Genomic DNA, 22,413 nt, shown 5'->3' with positions numbered 1-22,413 from the left:
TGGTTTGATCAGATCAGAATATTTCCCACATATTCTTCCTTCCTCAGTTGTTGTCTTCCTCATGGCCACCAAAAGAGTTGTTGGAAATGTACACACAGACAGACACACACACGTGCACACAAAGTTTCAAAGTAAACCTCCGAATAAGGGATGTTCCAAAGACTTGTGTCAGCCAGTATCAGTCTTTACCACATGAATTAGTTCCCCTGGGGGGAAAAAAAAAAGAAGGTTATGTGGAGCATAGTTCCTACAAGCAGTAGAGCGGTAGCTTACAAAAGATAGCACATGAGTGATTTGTTATGATTTTTACAATTACATTACATTACAATTTACATTACATATTACACTTGATTTACATATTTACTACAGCTGTTCCTTAATTATTGTGAAAAATGATCGTGTCTTCAAATAAAGTGGTAGCCCTTCGTATTACTCTGTACCAAAGAACGAACTCTCAGTTACAAAAAGGTTGGTGACCCCTGCTGTAGAGCCTTCCAATCCCTGCAAAATAGTCCAACAGAAGCTAATCAATTCTACATTCTTCTAATTTGCAATTTCTAGTTTGTGATCGTAAGACTGCTGGGGTCGCTGATATAAACACAATGTAATTTGGGTTAATAATTAGGGTTGTATCAGTACAACCCTAATTATTAACCCAAATGACATTGTGTTGGCCATTAAATAAAAAAAAAAAACAAAAAAAAATCAGTTTTCAATTTTACAGTATTAACTGTATTTAGAAAAGTGAAACACAGGACTGTGACTGAATTACCATTTTCAAAAGAAAAAAGTAGACTTGTTTCCTTATTAGAAAGGTTAAGACGCATGGATGCCGGGGGTAAATTGCATGTTATCAGACAGAGGCAATAATTTTCCAATAATGTTGTTTGTACCTTGATAGACATTGCTCTGATGACACGGGCAGGAATTGTGTTGCTGCTCAGTTTTCAGGCAGCTGTCTCGAAAGTCGCTTGCAGCTGTTTTAATAGAGCAAATGATGCAATAAATTATCTACTTGACAGAAGAATGTGTAGCACAAGTTTTTGCTTAACCGAACGATATAATGTTAGTTACTTTATGCCGTGTTTCCTCAAGGGTCAATCTGATGGATAATTTGAGAATAAATAGTCGTCAATTACGATCTAAACCGCACATTTCTATGTCCTGTTCCGAATCTCGGCGTGATTATCCAATCAAATCATTCTATAGTAACTTAAGTCCCACCCTCTTAAAAATGACGTTTATGGCGGGCTTCCTGTGAAGTTGAGTCGCCGCGATCAGCTCTGAATGTTGTGTTGTTCATGTGACCGTAACTTGTTGGAGTGAGCAAATTGCAAAGCCTGAGCAAAGTGTATTCAGTTGCCGCTCACGCCGTTCCAGTTCGAGTCTCAAACGGGAGGTTCATATTGGACGTCTCCTGTACGCAGTTGACCGAAGCTGAATTAAGTGAGTGACATCAACTAATGTTCAATTGTTAACACTGGATCATTATGGTTTCAACTTCTAGGGCGTTGGATGTGGCTGTTCGGTTTCATATAATAATCGTAAGAACCCCGCTCATGTCTGGTGAAACTAAACGCCACTTTAACCCGTTGAAAAGTTGTTCGTGGCGTCAGCATACCCATCCGATTTGTTTTTAGCCACAAGCTAGCAATACAGGTTAGCTCGCAGCCTACATTGCAAGTCGGTAGCAAAGTTTGCGCACAAGTTCACACCAGTGAGCAATGCGAACACACGATTGGCTCATTTGATAGATTTTATTTTGTATTTCGTAAGGTTATGTCAACTCACTACTTCTTTACGAAAAACCCACACCAGCTACTTTGCACAGATGATTGATGATTATTCCCTATTAATTGTTAAACTTCACTACTCATATTTTCTAGGTATTCCAGATGGTCTCGATTTGACTTGCCTTCAAGCAAAACTGGGCCACGTCCCTGATTGTTCATGTAAATGGCCGAGAGTTTGTACAAATTAGAAGATGAAACCTTTCCCAGTTTCCTTGGCAAGTCTCTGGACAGCACCAATGGCCATGCTACTCTGGGAAATGTAACACTGGGTTCAGGCCCTGGACTGCCTGTGGCTGCTTCGACAGTGGCTAAAATTAGACCTCAGTCTGAGAACAGGTGGGAGCATGCCTTTCCTAAGAACAGATGTGGCCTGTAACTTTACATCTTCAGAATCATTCCATAGGCTTGTGAATTATTCCAAACTAACTCATGCTTGAAAGTTGCTGGGAGTATTCTCAAAGAAGCATGTATAAGCAATTAATTGAGCAAGAACGTGTATTACTTTTATTTTAAAAGTATTTCTATTGCATCTATTGTGGTGTATTCACAGAATATGCTCACTTCAGTTTAAGTCTATATTTTAATAGATTTAGTCACCAAATTTAATGTAAATAATGTTGTATTTTTACCTCTGTATTCTCACCTTTGTCAGAGATTGTGTTGCTGCCTCATACCTTGAGGAAAGTGAGCTGCAGCAGGCAAACTCACCTTCACCTGAGGACAAGCAGCCCAGGTTTGCCCTCAGCTTCAAAGATGATTTGTGAGTAAAATACTGACCCAAGTTCACACAAACCGCTGCTGAGATGCTTGTTTTCTTCCGGAGTATTTTTAAGCACCCTTTGAGCAATGCACCCCCCAAAAAACAAACAAACAAACAAACAAACAAACAAACAAAAACAGCTGAATGGTACAACAGTAGTGATCTACAAAAATAGTAAAGTGTAAAATGCATTTTTCTCACTGAGGGATGAAGATTTGAAATGATGGAATATTTATAACAGCACATAATTCAGATTTTAACTTTTAATAAGTAGGCATCCATGATCATGGGGTGTCCTTTGCTATTGAGTGATGCCATAGTTGACCATTAATATGGTTTTTAGTCTAAAAGACTGTAATGTATTGTTCATATTAATTCATTTGGTTAATTTGGTAGGGAATTTGGGCCATTTTTCTTGTCAAGTAAATAGCTTTTTCTGTCATCCAACAGCATACAGCTTTTTATATTGTTGCAGTCGCTACTCAATCTGCACTTTTTTCACATTTTGTTAAAATGATAGCTCACTCATAAAGCAATTTTAAGCAATATATATATATATATATATATATATATACAGTGGTACCTCGGTACTCGACCATAATCCGTTCCGAGGTGGTGGTCGAGCACCGATTTGGTCGAACACCGAAACCAATTTTCCCATAAGAAATAATGGAAACTATTTTAATCCGTTTTTACCATTAAGAAAAATACCTAAAATATTATAAGAACATGTATCTAAACAACAATGAGGACGTAAATGTGCACAAGCGGTACATGATAAAGATATATAAAGCATTATTAAGCATTTCGTATAATTTACTTACGTTTTGGAGAGTGGCTGATGGCATACGGGAATGGATGCGGCGAGGACGGGAGGGAGGGTTAATCCTTGGAAGGGGAATCCCCTTTCATGATGACGCTAGGTAACGCGCCTTCAGGGGTTTTCTCCCTTCTCTCTCTCTTCTGTGGAGGTAAATCTGGCTGGGCAGTAGCCTTCCTCTTTTCTTTAAGAAGGAACCTGTCCATTGTAAGTTGCTTCTGCCTTTTTTGTTTGTCTCTTCCGTTCGATAGTGGTCCTCACTGTTTTTCTCTTTGCCTTCCCCTTATCACTATCTCTCTTAGGACCCATCATTAAGGGCTAGCGCAACACAAAAAAGTTGAAAATTGGGAAGAAATACGTACTCAAACAAACTGCGTAAGTCTTACTCCGTTGGCGGTCTGAGTTGAACTGGCGCTTGAACTGGCCGAAAAGAGCCGAGGAGCGCGTTCGGGTCGGCTCGGCTAGGCTCGGCTAGTCGAGCACGGCTAGGCTCGGCTAGTCGAGCACCGAAAATCTGATCGAGGTCCGATGCATTACCTACTTGATTTTTTTGGTCGAGCACCGATTTGGCCGAGTATAGAGGCGTTCGAGGACCGAGGTACCACTGTATATATATATATATTTAGCCTATTATTGAATTGATGATTTTTTTTGGTTTCCAATTAATACGTTTTAAAAATATATTTTTTTCACTTACTGTCAACTGAAAATTTCATGTGCTCAAGGCTCAAGCAATGACCAATCATAGCTCACCTGTTCTTTGAGTTTAGTCATGTGAAATGTATGAGTCTTGAATGGTCCACTCCTTACTTAAGTGTTGAGTTCATGTGATGTCATTTTTGATTGCTAGCAAGTGGTAAATTGTAGTTTAAAGGCATAAATTCTAAATGAAAAATAATTTTGCCATCCAATTAATTATAGACAAAATAATAAATGTTTACTGCCGAAAATGGCTAAATACTGTGATTGTACTATCCCCATAAATGTTATTCTTACTTGCATCATCCTTTACAGTCAGCATTCTCATTTTCACTTTGCTACTTCATGTATTGCGTCAAAAAAATAATGCTTTAGTTGCTGAAGTCTGTGTTTGTATTTTGGACATTTTTTATGTTTTATCCATGGAATTATTTGAATTATTACTGTTCATTTCAGGGACAATGCAGACGACTTCATTGCAGCACATAGTTTGTCTAAGATGTTGGTCAAAATTAACATGGACCAAAGTGTATCTGGAAATCAGGGTACCCACATGGATCTTCTTCCCACTCAGATGGGCTCAGTCCAGGGCAGACCCACAGATCTTCCGACAGGTCAGAAACATTACCCAATATGCCCAAATTTACGAATTTCCCTTTGGCATTATTATTCATGAAATTACATACATGTTTTTATAATAATTAAAAGCACAGTGAGTAAAATTTAGCACAATTGAGTGGTGAACTAAAGATCCATTCATTTTAAAAACCCATGATATTTCAATCATATGCAAAAATATATTCTATTACATGAACATATATCAATTTATGAATTTTCCTTTGACATTATTACTCATCAAATTACATACAAGTGTTTTTATTATAATTAAAAGCACAGTGTGTATAATTTAGCGCAATTGAAAGGTGAACTAAAGGTCCATTCATTTTAAAAACCCATGATATATTTCAATAATGTGCAAAAATATATTCTATCACAATAACATAGTGTTTTTTTTAATGTATATAATATTAAGTCTAGTAATTGCTAGTTATATTACAATTTGTCACTCCGAGCCTAACAGACATCTTTCTGCTATGGAGACCTGAAAGAAAGGAATTCAAACATAGTGTAGCTTTAGTAGGCTTGCGAAGAGTGGTCCCTCTGGCTAGGTTCACACTGCAGCCTGAAGTGACAAAATTTCAATTTTTTTTGTATTTGATTTTTTTTTGATGACAGTGTGATGGACACATCTGCTGGGAGCGAGTGAGTCGTTACCTCGCAACAAGCGAGAGATACGTTGTTGGCACTGCACAAAGTGGCATGACTAAAAACCTCACCCTTCCATTTTTAATTTACTCCTCAAATGTAACAAATTGAAGATATTCTGGCTCCGCTATTAAGGCTTTCTCAACATTGCCAGGTACTGCCGTAAAACGTGAAGCACGTCTGCTGTCTGTGATGTCACAATGTCCTCAGTACGCATGCGGGACAGTATTTGGCATTTACACACAGGTCACGTAGTGTTCACAATCATTTGGAAATGTGAACGACCTCACGAAAAAAAATCGGATTTCACAGAAAATTTGGATTTGACCATTAAACCCTGCAGTGTGATCTTAGCCTCTGAGATGCCATAGTGTGCATGCTTCATAATTGTTACATTTTCCAAGTTCACTAACTTCTTTACACTGCCAAATTTATAATAATAATAATTGTAGATTGTATAGAATTACTGTCACATGTATAGCACGAAACCACCGGCGGCATCTTGCTAACGTATTGTCGAATCGTTTAAAATCTCAAGTCTATAAATAGAAAAATGTTGATCTGTTGTTCTTTCAAATAATTCTATAATTTTTCCTTAATACAGTGCTACCGCTACTGATGAGAGCCACTGGTTATGAAAAATTCACAAACACCTCAGCGGAAAAATAGTAGTCTCTAGTAACAAGAGAAAATTCAAGATACGAAAGGTGACATTGTTGGCATATAATATAAAAAACGAGACACCAGCACTTGCGCCAACATGATTGTAATGTAATACGTTATCACATGTGACTTACTGTATTTGTTACAGTTTGTGATGCATTTTTATAATTTACTAATATGCCGGCTTGCCCACAAATGAGACAATACTTGTGTTAACTGTGGTCTTCCACTTTTCATCCTTACTCGTTTCATCCATACTTCCCACCAACAAGTTACACAAAATTGAAATGAGCTAAGGCTAACATTCTACATATTCACATAAAAACACGTATGTAACATACCTCCTTGCGCTCTTGCGTCTGACGTTAGCGTTGTTAGCAATGAAATCACACAGGAAGCACTTAGCATGACCCCAAACTAAATTTAAGTAAACTTGCTCAAAATAATCCCAATAAATAATATTATTGCTCCTGTGGAGTTGTAAATGATTCCCGGATCAATGGGAATGTAAAATAATAACGTACAAATTAAACGTCCTAAAAAAGTGTCTCTCTCTGCACTAATCACTAGCACACCAGAACCATCTCAAGGCTACAATTAATAAGACTAATTTAAAGGGTTTAGTAATGTTTTGTTTTTGATGATTCTTTACATAATGTTTTGAGTATTATGCACTAATGTAATTCTAATATTTATTTGTTACCGTTTTTGATGCATTTTCCAAATTTATTATTTAAAGTATTTAGGAGCATTTTGGGGTCTTGGAAAGGATTACTGTATTTACATGTAAAAAGCGGTTCTACTTGTGAAAGATTTACTTAACGAGATTACTTCTGGAATGAATTGATTTGGTAAGTCGTAGTACCCCTGTAATATTTTGGGTAAAATACAAATGGAAGCTGATACGTTTTTTTTTTCTCTCTTTCTTTCTTTCTTTCTTTCTTTAAGTAGATCTGTCCTTTGTACTAGACTTACCCCATTTGACGTGAGTTTTTTTTGTCAGATCTTTCAACAGGCCTTCTAACATTAGCTCAACTTGGACACCAAGATCAGACAGATTCAAAGGTATTTTTTCCCATTTCTCTAAAATTTGGAGTGACGCTTAGATATGTACTGTTTTGCAAGATGCAGGAATTTATTGTCTATTTGAATACAAATCCAAAACTTTGGCGCTACCTTGTAATTAATTAAAAATTATTTTTAAGCTATATATATATATATATATATATATATATATATTATTTTTTTTAAGCTAGCAAATATTGAAAGATATAACTAGGCTTCACTGCAAGTTCAGTGGATGCTTCTGGCCTGTAACAGCTAGGCTGAATAGTTTTACACAAATTTCCTCTCTTTTTTTTTTTTTTCCTACAGGTTCCTTCCTTGCAAGCTACTAGTGAGAAAAAGAATATGCCACACGACCCAGTGGACAGTGACCATTTGAATGGCAGCGACTGCAGTTTTTTGGAAAATGAAAAGCTCATATCTGTAGATGGCATAGACAGTGATAGTACTGGTATGAATAATACATATGTGTTTGCTCTTACTGGTTGTCAAACTTGATTTTAAATGAACTGTGGGGACTGCAACTGTCCTTAATGTATTATTAGAGATTGTCTTTTACAGTTGCTCTAAGAATACTAGTACTAAGAGTTTTGTTTGGATTTTAATGCATTTGTAATGACTGTCCATCATTCTGATTTTTATTTTATTTTTTTGTTCTTTTCGTTGGCCCCAATTCTCAGCAAATAGTTTAGGTCCATTGTACTTTAATGTGTATGTTTATCTACAGTATGTTATAAATTAGATATTGTTATGGCATGAAATGCACTCCATCTTCTTTGCTTGTAACGCATTACAAAAAAAAAAAAAAAACCTTTCTGGATAAATTTAAATAACGTTTTGAATTGATTCATTTGTTTAATCCCCAGTTGAAGACATTGACTTGAACAACTTGCATGACGATGAGTTGGAGCTGTACTTCAAAAAACTGGTGCCTTCTGCCATGCAAAGGGGCACTGTGGAGGGCCAAGAGCTCCCGAACACAGTAAGATTGAAATATTGGTTACAGTTTGAAATCATATCTCTGTCAAAAAGACCAATGCATGTTTAACAATCCATATGGGTGTTTAAGCATTTATATGAGTAAGAGTCTAAAATGTGTGTGTTTGTATTTTCTTCCATGACTATGGATTGAAAACTTGAGTGCAAAGTATTTTGCATACAACACTCATTTTGCATGACTATGACTCTTCACGAGACACAACTTCACGTCTGTGCACGAATCTCACGTGTGGATTAATGTGACTCCAATTCTATGTATTATTAAAAAAAATACATATATATATATATATATATATATATATATATATATATATATATATATATATATACATACACACACATATATACAGTAGGCCCTCGGTTTACGAGCGTGGACCGCGGCGTTTTTTGTCCCCCTCTTACGCACAAACCTTTTGTCTTACGAACAATCCAAAATGCCGGTCAAAGTGTCCTTACTATTTTTTTCGCTTTGCTACATCAGCGAAATCAACTGTTCATGCATGTCACTGTAACGCTATTGCTCTTACAATGTCATAGTCACTGTCTCAGTCACGGTGTCAGTCACGGAGATGCCGATATGCTATTGGTCAATTAAGGTCACAGTCCCGGTCTCACTCACGGAGATGCGGATATGCTATTGGCTGAACGCCTTTATCTAGCTTGATGGCACAGCTGGTCGGGATGGAAGGAAGGAGAGAAAAGGAGTGAAAAACGGAAGGAAGGAACGTTGTGAAGACTTTGCAAAATTTATCTGTTAGACATGGCTTCTAAAATTGCTAGTGGCGGTAAAGGAAGAAGTAAGAGGATGATGACAATAGAAACGAAGCACGAGATAATAAAAAAATACGAAGGAGGCACACGCATAGTTAACCTTGCTCGTGAGTATGGCCGTAACCGCTCGGCAATCTTCTAAGGGCAAGACTTTCCTTGCCAGGGGACGGACCTCGGTCAACAACAAAATGGAGAGGCTTCTTCCATTATGGATTAAAGAGAAGGAAATCGCCTGTGATATGTTCTCGTTTAAGAAAATAAATACTAAATTCTGCGGGTTTGTCTCTGCTCCCCTCCGCCTCCACCCAGCTCTAGTCACTTGGCCCAAAGGTAAATGTCATTTTTCCTTTGTATATAAATGTTATTTAATATAACTGTACAGTAGATTATGTTACAAATTTTTAATATGTGTATAAAGTCGTGATGTTTTTGCACGCGTTGCACACATTCACTAATTAACATAGGTTTGGATTGCCCGTCATACGAGCAATCCAAGTTCCGAGCGTAGCCGCTGAACGGATTAAGTTCGTAACACGGGGGCCCACTGTGTATACAGTGGTACCTCGGTACTCGACCGCCTCTATACTCGACCAAATCGGTGCTCGACCAAAAAATTCAAGTAGATAATGCATCGGACCTCGAACAGATTTTCGGTTCTCGACTAGCCGAGCCGACCCGAACGCGCTCCTCGGCCCTTCTCGGCCAGCGGGTAAGCGCCAGTTCAACCAGCGGAGTAAGACGTTTGTTCGAGTATTTCTTCCCGGATTTAAACTTTTTCGTGTTGCTCTAGCCCTTAATAATGGGTCCAAAGAAAGACAGTGATAAGGGGAAGGCAAAGAGGAAAACAATGAGGACCACTATTGAACCGAAGAAGGAAATTATAGGAAAATATGAACGTGGTGTACGAGTGTCCGACCTCGCGTCACAGTTAGCTAGCGTCATCATGGAAGGAGTAACTCCCTCCCGTCCTCTCCACATCCATTCCTGTATGCCATCAACCACTCTCCAAAACGTAAGTAAATTATACAAAATGGTTTATAATGCTTTATTTATCTTTATCTTTATCATGTGCTGCTTGTGCACATTTACTTGTGCACACATACTTTCCATTATTTCTTATGGGAAAATTGTTTTCGGTGTTCGAACAAATCGGTGCTCGACCACCACCTCAGAACGGATTATGGTCGAGTACCGAGGTACCACTGTATATGTATGTGTGTGTGTGTATATATATATATATATATATATATATATATATATATATATATATTAGTGGTGTAAAGATAAACCGATTCGAATTGGTTATCGATCTGTAACGTATGAGATCCGAGTGCATCAGTCGATGGAGCCCTGAATCGGTTAAAATACACTAAGAGCGAGCCGATGGCCCGGATTTATGGCCGCAAATCAGTTTCCTGACTGCCGTTGTTATGCTCTGCTCTTTGGCGAAGCGTAGTATAAACTTACAAGATTTCAGTGTTTACGTTTTCAATTCAATTTCAAACAGACGATTTAGAGTTGTACTCACATGAAGACAATTCAAACTTACCAAAATTTTGAGATACTCAGATGAATGGTTAAACATGCATGTCTTTTTGAAGCAATCTTACTCCACATTAGTCTCAGTCCTATTGTCAGGTGTACTCTAGTGTACACCTGTAGAAAAACCATCTAATGTGATTCATATACCTTACACAATTAATGTCGCAATTTGTTGATTGGTGTCTATGTTAGCTGCCGCCTCATTTGTCCAACTAAAGTTCTTAAGAGCTTAAAGAGCACAGACACCAGATCTTTGACTATGATCAGGTTAAGTTTAAGTTGAGAGCTGACTCTTGAAATTGTGTACAGTTTTTTAATATTAGACCATTTTTCAGGACAACTTCCAGATGCCTGTTGTGCGTCTGGCTGCCACGGGTATGGACTCCTGTCCTGCCAGTGATGAAGACACTGAGGATGAGCTTGAGTCTGTTAGACAGACAAGCAGTGTCACAAGAACCAAGCGACTACCAAACATCTCCAGACAGTTGGTGAGACACAAAGTATCGAGCCCATCAGACACAGCTGTACAGATGCCAGACTGCAATTTAATATATGTCTTCTTTAAGATGATTTGTCATTCCTACGTATGCCTTTTTTTTTTTTTTTTTTGGCAGGTCGGTGAAAGTACTGATCCCAGTTTTCGGCCTGGTTTAGAAGGGGGAAGTTCTGATGATGAGTCATCAAGTGGCATTGGCGGTCCATCCTTGTCTGGGATTGAACACAGAAGATCTGCTGAGGGACAAGTTATTAACCCTCTCATCACAGGTGAGTTATGGTGTATAATTATGCACTTCTTCTGGGATATAAAAAATTCTGGCTACTTCTGATATTGATAAGGCTTGGAGGCATGGCTCACAGGTGAGATGAGCCATGATTTGTTCTTATGACATAGAAAATACCAGAATTTGAACCCCAAATTAAGGGTGCGTCTCATACACAATGCATCTTGTATTTGGGGAATTACAGTAGTTCAGGTCACGCTGCCTTGATAAAAGATTACAGCCAGGAACCCAGGGTTGATGGTCTCATCATATCTGCTTAACCGCCGCTTATGTAAAACATTTGGTGCCATTGACAGCTGCAGATGTCAAAGATCGAATTTTGCAAGGCTCTAATTATTGCTATGATGCTTTTTTTTATTATTATTATTATTTTTTTTTATTTTATTTTATTTTTCTCCCCCTCCTTTTGTAAACCAGGAGATGGAGGTGGTGGGGATGGGAGCAGTGGGAGTGAAGAATGTGGAAATGATGGGGGCGTTTCAACACTTCCTTTTCCAACGAATGTTCCAACCACCTATAATATGCTGCGAGGGCTGGGGATTGTAGGTAGCAATGCTGTCGGTGAAAATGGAGATTGTGCTTCCAGCATTCCCACAGGACATGGAAGAATCAATTTAAGCACACATGCGGAGGTACGTTTATTTAGTGTTTTTGTCAATGAAAATGATGACGAAATATCCTTGTAAAACAAAAAAAAACTAATCACGTGAGGGAGATTAGACGATCATGCAACGGCAATGCGGGTCACAAGATTATAAGGATAATTTAATTTGTAGTACTGTATAGCATAGTGTGAATAAATAAAAAGGAGACTAAACTTAATATTGCTTTCTCAAATGAAAATTGATATGATAAAATGAAAAGCACAAATATTTGTCAATTAGCTTTTATTGTGTAAGGGGAAAACAACATCATTAAATAAAAACACAATTGTGAAGTGGAACAAAAGTCACTATTTTAGGATTCTTTGAGAAATAAAAAGTTGAAATATAGGATGTGCAAAAATATTGGCTTCCTGTTGTCAGCAAACAGACTGCAGATGTTTGTTGATGATGTCTTTTTGTCAATATCGTCTACTGGTTGTTGCAATATTCTAAAATAGCCACAAAGAAAGCACCAGGTACAATAATCCTTTTGTGTTCAGTACATGCTCGGTATTCTCGCTGCTAACATGATCATCACTGAGGAGGTGAGGTGGGGCTCCCAGGTAGTGGGGGTGTTGGTTTAGACGCAATGTTCTTTGGTCTAGAGTAGCATAGGGAACGGTAGAGCAGGGTAGATAATCTCGGTGGAAACATGACTTTATATTAACTTTCGTTTTCCCTCCTCAATCTTTATTTATTTATTGTGACAGGAGATGGGTGACCGTGTGGGTCCTGTTGGAAACGGTGACGCCAGCACGTCTAAAACTTCCTCGGAAGGCAGTCGGCCAATCTCTCCTGTGAGTTGTAGCATAGATATGGACAGACAGGAGGCATTAGTGAGTAATAGAGATGGTGTGGATGCAAGATTCTTCACCCTGATATAAAACTAGTGTTACCAGCATTAATTCAAAACAACTTCAATTTACCTATGGCAACTTGTATCACTCTGTCTTTTTGTAGGGCCTCTCCAATAAGGATTTTTTTTTTTTTTTTAGGCTGATGCATTTTTTTTTCTTTTTTCTTTTTTTTTTTTAGGCCAAAAAAAAAATCTAATTAATAGTCCCATTAATTAAAAAAATTTGGGTAGTAAAATAACATTTGTTTCCACCCAATGTCTTTCAATAGGTATTAGTTATACATGGTTTTTCACAAGATTCCTCAAAAATCTTTGGTTCCCAGAATGTATTGCGTGGAGCAATGCATTTAATTATCTATCCATACAACTATTTTATAAAGACACTTATACTCACTAGGGTTGCAGGCTTGCAAGTGTCTAACCCAGCTGTCTTTGGACAGTATGTGGGGGACACCCTGAACTGGTTGCCGTCCAATTGCGGGGCACACAGGGACAAACAACCATTCACTCTCCCAATCACACCTAAGGACAATTTAAAGTGTCCAGTATACCTACAATGCAGGGTTTTTTAATCTCCAAGGAAGCGGGGTGCCCAGAGAGAACCCACATGAGCACGGGGACAACATGCAAACTCCACACAGGAAAGCCAGAGTGAGCTAGAAATGAATTTGGGACCTCTGAACTGTGAAGCGGTCATGCTAATCCACCGTGCCGCTGCATTTGACTATTGAAGTGATAATTCCTGTCATGTGTTTGTGTTAACAGTAGTTGAATGTCATATTTCTTACATTTGTTCGATTTATGATGCACTATACCTATATTAACGCATAGGGTTTTCTCAGCTCGGCACTTCGGTCAGCTCCCACATTACACATTTATGCATGGTAGCTATAGTTGACACTCCAAATTGCCCTTAAGTGTGAATGGTTATTTGTCAGTGTGTGTCCTGCCATTGGCTGGCAACCAGTCCAGAGTGTCCCGTCTACTGCCCAAAGATGGTTGGGCAAGCCACTGTAAGCCAGTGACCCTAGTGGGGATATGCTGCTAAAGAGGTTCGATGGATGGATATACTTGTAGAAAATGTTGTTAAATAATCTGTGACTTTAGATTGTCTGTGTGAAATATTGACATCTCGTCCAATTTCTTGCACAACGTTCCTGCATTTCACACATAAGCGTTGCTTGTAAAAATTAAGATTTTCTTTGTTTTGAAAACAGGTCTACAGAATGACCTCCGACAAATTGATATGTAATTAAGCATGCATGGTTATGGTACAAATTTATGTTATAAATAATGACACCAAGTGTTACTTATATACAGTACAACAAATGCTGAAAATGGATAGAGTACGTTGCGATAAAAATCAGCAGATATTGGCCATTTGGCTGTTTGAAGGGTCATCATCGACCGCTTTAATCAGCTGGGCCCTAGATTTTTTCTCAATCGTAGCACCTCCATACGTTCAAACCTTTGACTAGTAGTCTGTCTGTTTACAAAGTGGAATATGCTGTTGTCATTCAAATGGTAATTGTCAATTTTGTACTTGCACCATGTTTTCAAATGTTTGTCTCACAGATTGGTTGAAAAATGTATCTTTACTCAGGTGCTACCTTCTGCTAATTTAAGAGGAGGGCTTTGTGGAAACACCTCTGCACTTGAGGCATCAGATGGTACCAGTGATGAAGATAACGATTGTCTTTCATCCTTCCTGGAGCCAAAATACTTCTGTCAGAGCTTCCAGGAGGAGCGAGATCATGACTGGAACACATCTCTGGACAACTTAGAATTGGAGTCTCAACAAAGTTGGTGTTTACAAATGGAATGGAAAGCATTTTTTTAATCTAATAGATATTATACAATGGGGTTGAAGCTTGTTACCTTATTACGTATATTCACAATTTTTAATTTATAAATGCAAAGTACTGTATATCCTCTTATGAATCTTGCTTGTCTTTTTAGGTGCCGGTGCTCCTCATAGTGTGGTGTACAAGAATGAAGAAGGGCAATGGGTAACAGATCTGGCTTATTACACCTCTTTTGAGAAGGAAGTTGAAAAAACATCACAAAACGATGGGCAATTTCAATCTGAGGACTTTGTTCCTGCTGGTATGCATCAAGTTGACAGAAATACACACTTTCCCTGAACACATTGATGATTCTGTGATGCCATGAAATTATGCAACAGGATGGTTTCCATATTTACGTTTTGTTTGGCTTTTGTTGCAGGCGATGCATTAGAAATGATTGTCAAGGATCAACAGGAATTTGAAAAAGAGCACCAATTTATGCAGGTATAGCAAACAAATATGTTGCCTGTTGTAGTCCTTGTGCAATGTAGTGACGTTGTAACTACATCAAGCCTTTTTGTAGGGATTTACTGTGGTGCTCGGCTTACAAATGTCAACTTATCACACCCACAGTTAAAATTTTGTCTGTTTCACTGTTTCAACTGAGAAAATTTTGAGAATGTTTTTTGTATTTGCTCTATGGGGAAAAAATGACAAACCATTATCTTAGAAAGGTGATCGCTGCCAATGATTCTTACTGATGTACGTTAGTCCTGAATCACTGTTTAGCTGAGTTAACATTATTACAAAGCATAATGTATATCACTGGATAGTTGGTTCCATGTTCTATGTTCTAATGGAAATTGCAGGAAGAGCAGATTGTATCAGAAAGCAGCAACAGTCCTCGTCAAAATGACTCATCTTGGAAAGCTCCTACGAGCAGCTACATTTTGATGAGAGCCTCTCAAGTTTCCTCTGAGTTTAATCAAGGGGACCAAAGCTACTTGCGACTCTCATTGGGGCAGTTTTTTCAACAACGTTCAGAAGCCCTGGGCTGTCTCGGCAGTGGCAACAGCATGGATGGGATTAAACGGGTCAGTGGAACATGATGTGATGGAGTCTTGTTTAATTTACTTCTTTTTGGGCATTGTTACATGTAGTTGCCTCACAAGCCATTTGTCACACAGTGTCCACTTACTGAGAATAGAATTTTTTTAAAGAAGTTTTCTGCTACTTGTAAGTATTTAGTGTGTTACAATAATGTAATTGCAGCAAGCGTCCTTGTGCCTTTTTGCTTTAGTTCGTCCCCATCGTGCAATTCGATTTATCATACATTATGTTTCGTCTTCATTACAGCCATCTTTTGGATATAACATTACCTCTCCAGAGAAGAGGGAACCATTTGCATTAATTAACCCTGCTGACTTCTCAATTGAAGAGAGCTCACCTCATGGTGACTCTATGGAAGTCAGTGGAACAAATAAAACACTAAATCCAGGTGAGTCCACGATATTAACTTGACCAATTGAAGGAGAGAGGATTTTTATTAGGATTTTTTATTTTTTTTTTATTTCAGTAGGACTCTGTATTGAGTAACCCCACCTTTCTTATTAATCACTTTAAATATTCACTTGGTCATCCTTGATGTGTTGTCTGAAAGCTAGTGGGAACATACGGTAGCTCCACGTGGGGAAGATGGCTTTACAAATGACACAAATTTTCTGGAACTGATGACCATTTTTATAAATTTCTTTTGCTGCCCATCCCCAAATGTTCTCCATGGGATCAAAATCAGTGTTACATACAGGATAGTCCAAATGAGTGACATTATTCTCCCTGAAGAAGTCCTTTGACAAGCAAGGATTGTGAATTGCAGCATTGTCCTGTTGTTGTCCTACAACCCTGCACCAGCTGAATCTCTAGTGTTCCTCTGAATGAAAAAGCATTCCAGATCATGAAGGACCCCCTCCACTGTGCTGGGTAGAAAACATCTTAGGTGGGATCCAGAATGTCTTCAAATGTTACTGGCATGACACATAGATCCCACCTGGAAGCATTCAGGTCAAGCCTGCCCAAGTGAATTTTTTAAATGGTTAACAGGAGGGATGGGGCTACTCATTACTGAGACCTATTGAGAAATTTTTTTGTTCTACCGGTAGTTTAGTTAGCTCTTTGTATTTTTTGAGCGATGGTCTTAAACTTTCTGATCAGCTAATTAACACCCTCTTTCAGTTTATTATATTGTATTTTTTTAACTACAAGTTGCAAATGTCTTTTTCTCACTCCCCCTCCTTGCTACTTCACGTTGTAGCTTTACTTAAACCCTTACTGAGATCCAAATGTGCAGAATGTAAATCTGAGCTGTTTCAACTGGTCTTAAGATTTTGATCAGGTATGTGCATATAATATACATACTACTATAGTGGTTCTCACCCTTTTTTCAATTTTGTATCCCATGTGAATTTTTTATTAGTACCCCCTAACCAGCGTGAAGCATTTTTGGGTGGAAAAAAAAAATACAAAAACAATGTAAAGAGTATGCTAGGCTATCTGTGTCGGATTTATTACACTTTACATTAAGATCCAAAAGATACATGACATCATTGGAGTCTCAACACTTTTTCCTGATTTGGATTAAATATTTTTACAGATGATCTGGACAAAACATTAGAGATATCCAGTGAAAGAGTGTTACCAAAGGGGAACACAAAGCACGGCCCTTGTGAAAAAAAGGTAAAAATCATCTTGTTGATACCATTTGATATTATATGTAATCTGATGTGCAATTATTTGTGTGAGTCGACACTCTATACAACTAGCTTGTTCCTTTTAGGCAAACCGGACCATATCAAAATCTGAATGAAGTGTTACAGTAATTTGCAATCACGACTGTATATTCCATTAATGAAGCGCTAAAGTGGATGGATGAATGAGTTAAATGAGTTGATGTTCATCATATAATTTGACTTCTTTTTTAGGACCATGAAGCCCCCAAAGCTCTACTTGACTGCAATAAGGGGCTTGGCTCTGCCCTGAATGTGGGCAATCAGAGTTATGGATCACCCCAAAATAACAGTAATAACCTTATGCTGAGTATCAGCACTATTGCATCAGCCATTGCTGACGCTTCCATAAGTACTGACCCATCACAGCTGGCTGCCATGATCATGCAACTGTCCAAGAAAAGTCGGGCGAGGAATCTGACAGAGCCCTCTGAACCTGTGGTACCTGGTAAATCTTGTCAAGATGACCCTGTAAGGCTTTTTGAAATCTTTCATTAAATATTGTTTTAAAAAAATACTGTACCATTTGAATATTTTTAATTCTATCATATCTTAAAATTTACTATATACTTAATTTTGATATGGTATTTATTTCAAAGTTTTTTTTGTTTTGTTTTTTTTTTAATCTCTTAGCGCAACCCTGATGAAGATCAGGACGGTCTGTCGGTCACAAGTACCTGTGTTGAAGATCAGGGTGCCTTCGACATTGAGAAATACTTGAATACAGACATGTCTGGCTACAATGACACATCAGTAGCCCATAATACCTTTGACCTCACTGCCTGGGCTGACAACATCAGACAATTTCAAACGAACCAACCAGGATATGTTGAAGAACAAAGTTCAGCTACACAAACGGAGAAAGAAACAGGCTCCAATAAAGAGGAGAAAGCCACAAAAGGAGCACCAACATTAAAAACTACCTTTTCCACAATATCAAATGTAAATACACTGTCTTCTGAGGACAAGTCTGGTCCAAAAAGAAACGCCTCTCCTTGTCCTCATTCGTCAGTCAGCATTGCCAGAATTTTGGACTCTCGGAACTCTTCCATGCACGCTAACCTTATAGAGAAAAATGCTGCAAGTGACAAAACTGTTTGTCAAACTGCAAAGACCAGTAGTTCCTCAGAAAGAAGATCAAACGAATCTGGAACTCAGTTAAATCCAAGACTATCCACTGTTGGGTGCTCCTCAGAGACTCATCGCAACAGTCATATAGGCACTTCTGCCTCCCCAGGGTGGAACAAACGCCAGTCATTTCTTCCTTGCAGTAAAGGTACCTCTGCTCCAACACTGAGGATGAATTGTACTTCCCAGCAGCAGGATGTTAGACAGAGTAACTCTCCAGGCATAGAAACTCCACCAGAACTCCCCGTGGCGGATTCTCTGTCTCATTGCTCTGTTGAAAAACAAAATCCTCAGTCCCCAGGCAACTGTGCATCAGGTGAATAGAAGTTTGTGAATATATAACAGAAATGGTCTCTTTGTTAGTGAGTGCCCCATTAATTATTAACAAAAGTGTTTTAAATAATCTAAATCTGTGACATTTGTCCACAGAGCTGCCAAAAGAACCCTGTCTGGATGAGACACAATGTAATTTCAGGCCCTCCACTTCTCCTCTCACTCACTCTTCTCCCAGTCAAAGCTCTCCACCTAAAGCTAATAGGTACTGTTTCAGTTTTTAAACATACATAAGTAATGTTTCATGAACGCTATGACGTGATTATAAATCATTAAAGCATTTATGTTTAGTATTTATTCACTTAAATTCAGATGTTTAGAATCAGTGGCCAAAAACTACCATGAAATATGCAACAAACTTTGAAGTCAATCAATGACAAATTTGTTGTATTGTACTTTTCTTTATTTTGTTTCCTTTGCAGTATTATCCCTCTTTCGGCAGCCAGTGGCAATCTGGCAGGCAAACGTCCAGGTCATGATCTCTCTCCTCATTCTACCTGCTCTAGCCCTAGTCTCAGCAGGCTGACATACATCTCTATGAATGATGCAAGTGTTTTACCGACGCCTGGAAAACAAAAGGTACTTATTATTTGATTTATGTAATATTATTAGACGTATTTGCCTACATCAATGATGCATTTTTAAAATGTTCAACCAAACTTCAAGTGAACTTTTTATTCTATGAACATTGCTAATTCATATTTTTACCTTTTATTCTAAATAGTATAGTCAACTTTCGTCCCAGAATTACTAAGGTTTTTTTTTTTTTTTTTTTTTTTTTTTTTTTTTTTTTTTTTTACATGGCAAACTAAAGAAAACCTGAGTCAAACTAAATTAATGGTAGATTAACAAACCTTTGTGTCTGATTTCAAGCCATTCAAATTCACATGATAGACAAAAGATCGAAATACTGTATGTTGAGTTGTCATTCACGCCTATTTCTATTTCAAATGAAAGGTGACAAGTAGCATGGGCATTTAAATTAGAAGTTGGATTGCCCATTGTCAATAGATCTGATCTCTTGCGTGGTTTTTAGCTGTCTTTCATATTTATACCACGGTATTACATGTTAACACCAACTTAAACATGTCTACATTTTCCATGCTGATTCTTTTAATCTTTTTTTTTTATCTTCTTCAGAATGATTCTACCATGGCGCTCAGTACAACAATCGTCAGATTTAGTCCTATCCCGCCTGTGGTACAAGACCCACAGGCTAATGAGAATATATGCAGCCATTCCAAAAGCCTTGAGCAAGTGCAGCCAAAGCACTGTAAAAGTCTGGAAGAGCTACCACCACAGCATTGTAAAAATCCTGAGACTTCATGTGGTAACACCAACCTGGGATGTACCCGCAGCCAAAGCCAACATAACTATGGTGGTCCTGAGGATAAAATTGTTGGTTTTAAAGCAGCCCATGGGGAATGCAAGAGCATATCTGAGTCAAATGTAAAGCAACTCACGAAAGTAGACTCAGGCTATATCAGTAATTCACACGTTCCACAAACTGGCACCACAGCCGCTCCTCTGACATCTGCACAGTGGGTAGCTGCCAGCTCCGTGCCATCATTTCCTAGTGGGCTTTTCTTACCACAGTCTGACTCATCAGAGGGACTACACTATGGTCCCATGAAATCAAAGCCTCCTTATCCTGGCTTGAGTGACTATCCCCACCAAGGAAATATGCAGCCTCTCTTGACATGCTCCGTCGTCAACTCTCAACCAGCTCAACAGTACTTAGGATCTGTTGCTCAATTAAATCCTGGGGTCTATCATGTGGGAGCAACAGGAACTGGTCTCTACAGTGTCGCTTCTTCAGGCATGTCTACCCCAACCCCTTGCTTTGACGTGTGTAGGATGACCCATTTTATTTTGTTTTAATGATATGTATTTATTTAAGATGTGGCCAATGGCGAACCAGGAGTGAGGCACATCCATCCTATAGCACAACCTTTGGGGTTAGCTGGTGCTACTGGGTCACATCACCTTCCTATATCCACTCAGAGCCATCATGACTTAGGTGTGCTAGGAAAACTTTACAGCCACTATAGTGGCGCACCAATGGTGGGAAATTCTCTTGATGAGCTAAGAGGTAAAGGTTGATTTTTAGTCTGATTTGCAAACAAGAGAAACCGATTTTGTATTATGTCCTGTGTATGTATGACTTTTTCTTTAGTTCAAGTTGTGGTACCTGATGAGCTGCAGTTTCCTCATGCCTGCTGCGTCGGAATAGCTTCACAGACCTCCCTAAGCATATTCAACCCCTCTGAAAGATGGCAACAAGTGTCAATAACTGTTACAAGTCTGGCAATTGATGGAGAAAAGGTAGCCTTTTAGTGATGGACTACATTTGAAAATGAATTATATTTGGAATTGTACAGAAAAATAACTCCCCTTATGTAGACAATTCCTGGCTATCCACTAAATGTCACAAAACTCTATTGTGGCCTACTTGATTGATTTTAATATGTTTATTGTAAATTGTTAATGTGTTTGTTTTCTACCCCAAAACACTGCAGGTTGATAGTTTGCCTTACCAGTGGCTGATTGTTAAGAACAAGACAATAATTGCTCCAAAAAGTACAGAAGAACAGAAAGTATTGTTCATCCCCCGAAAGGCTGGGGTCTATCAGTGTGTACTCAGTGTTTGCTCTTGGCCTACCTCTGCCAACACAGAACTGGCTGAGAAAGCCAGTATTTTTGCCAGAAGGGTGGTGCTGGTTGCCATTGCTGAGAATCCTTCAGTAGAGGTGAGCCAACTATCGAACAGTCTCTTTTTTCACCTTAAATATTGTGAAAACATTCAGCCAGATAAACTACTCTCTTCAACATGATGACCAATAAATCAAGTGTCCATATTGTTCATTAGGTTAAAGTAGGTAAATCTGGATGTTTGGATTTTGGGGATCTGCCAGGAGGCTGTTCCAAATCCCTTCTTCTCAAAATAATCAACACAACCCGAGCCACATTGCCCATCCGACTTGTCATAAGTGCTGTAAGTCAACACACAATACATATCCATTTTTTAATTATTTTAGCACATGTACATGTCATCAAATATAGGGATTACCCTGATTTTCTTTGTTAGCAACAGTATGTGATGGTAGAATTTGATAATTAGTTTGGATGAACCTGAACTAACACTCCTTTTTAAGAAAATTAATTTATCCTAATTAATTTTAAAACGGATGAAAGTTAATGTCTAACTTTACATTCTACTTGAATTTTTTTCAGAAGGCTACAGCATGGCGTTGCTTTGCAATGTCTAAAGAGCACATTTCCAAAACATCAGAGCCAACACAAGCAACAGATCACATGAACCCACTATCATCTCCTTCTGTGGTGAATCACGTATTGCATGCCAACTCTGGAGAGGTTAGTCATATTGAAAGCTTTTCAGCCTTTGTCAGCACTTTGGAAAAGATACTGTAAGTGTAGATGGCATGCAATTTCCATTTCTCTAAATTGAGGGCAATGAACTAAAACATTTAATTAGTACTGTGAAGAATTATTGGTGATACAGGTTCAAGCAATTTCACAGAGCAGTGCCGTGACCTCACCTAACTTACTGTTTTCCTTCACCCTAGAATCCAGACTGTTTTATGGTTTGGGTTCACTTCAAGGCTCTGATGAAGTATACATCTTCAGGTACTAGGTCTTGGTTCATTATTTAACTTGCATATTTCTGTTTAATATGGTAATAAAATCCGTTATTTAAATGA

The 22,413-nt window shown here is 38.3% G+C and overlaps 1 protein-coding gene and 1 long non-coding RNA gene across 2 annotated transcripts in view; one reads left to right on the top strand and one right to left on the bottom strand.

Moving 5' to 3' along the window:
- Positions 1-131: 131 nt before the first annotated feature.
- LOC148425681 (uncharacterized) lies at positions 132-1,165 on the bottom strand. Its single transcript, XR_015865236.1, has 3 exons — positions 1,075-1,165; positions 894-977; positions 132-206 (listed from the first exon to the last, which is right to left on the bottom strand). It is a non-coding gene; the product is annotated as an uncharacterized LOC148425681 (long non-coding RNA).
- Positions 1,166-1,276: 111 nt separating this feature from the next.
- Positions 1,277-22,413, top strand: part of cep192 (centrosomal protein 192) — a 39,748-nt gene continuing 18,611 nt past the window's right edge. Inside the window, exons 1-28 of the mRNA XM_088411503.1 lie at positions 1,277-1,446; positions 1,887-2,129; positions 2,446-2,553; positions 4,529-4,686; positions 7,005-7,066; positions 7,376-7,517; positions 7,933-8,048; positions 10,714-10,866; positions 10,993-11,143; positions 11,578-11,792; positions 12,515-12,601; positions 14,264-14,462; positions 14,620-14,766; positions 14,887-14,951; positions 15,317-15,541; positions 15,804-15,945; positions 17,098-17,180; positions 17,426-17,701; positions 17,864-18,674; positions 18,788-18,896; positions 19,114-19,270; positions 19,832-20,510; positions 20,592-20,783; positions 20,868-21,016; positions 21,211-21,441; positions 21,561-21,686; positions 21,926-22,066; positions 22,279-22,339. Of these exons, the coding sequence (XP_088267629.1) occupies positions 1,957-2,129; positions 2,446-2,553; positions 4,529-4,686; positions 7,005-7,066; positions 7,376-7,517; positions 7,933-8,048; positions 10,714-10,866; positions 10,993-11,143; positions 11,578-11,792; positions 12,515-12,601; positions 14,264-14,462; positions 14,620-14,766; positions 14,887-14,951; positions 15,317-15,541; positions 15,804-15,945; positions 17,098-17,180; positions 17,426-17,701; positions 17,864-18,674; positions 18,788-18,896; positions 19,114-19,270; positions 19,832-20,510; positions 20,592-20,783; positions 20,868-21,016; positions 21,211-21,441; positions 21,561-21,686; positions 21,926-22,066; positions 22,279-22,339 (5,158 nt within the window). The 5' untranslated portion in view covers positions 1,277-1,446; positions 1,887-1,956. The remainder of the gene's footprint in view (positions 1,447-1,886; positions 2,130-2,445; positions 2,554-4,528; positions 4,687-7,004; positions 7,067-7,375; positions 7,518-7,932; positions 8,049-10,713; positions 10,867-10,992; positions 11,144-11,577; positions 11,793-12,514; positions 12,602-14,263; positions 14,463-14,619; positions 14,767-14,886; positions 14,952-15,316; positions 15,542-15,803; positions 15,946-17,097; positions 17,181-17,425; positions 17,702-17,863; positions 18,675-18,787; positions 18,897-19,113; positions 19,271-19,831; positions 20,511-20,591; positions 20,784-20,867; positions 21,017-21,210; positions 21,442-21,560; positions 21,687-21,925; positions 22,067-22,278; positions 22,340-22,413) is intronic.

Source organism: Hippichthys cyanospilos, chromosome 3 (assembly GCF_059441005.1).
Source record: "Hippichthys cyanospilos isolate Australia breed blue-spotted pipefish chromosome 3, RoL_Hcya_1.0, whole genome shotgun sequence".
NCBI classification, from domain to species: domain Eukaryota; kingdom Metazoa; phylum Chordata; class Actinopteri; order Syngnathiformes; family Syngnathidae; genus Hippichthys; species Hippichthys cyanospilos.
The sequence above is the reverse complement of the archived record's forward strand: the minus strand, read 5'-3'. Positions and strand labels throughout refer to the sequence as shown.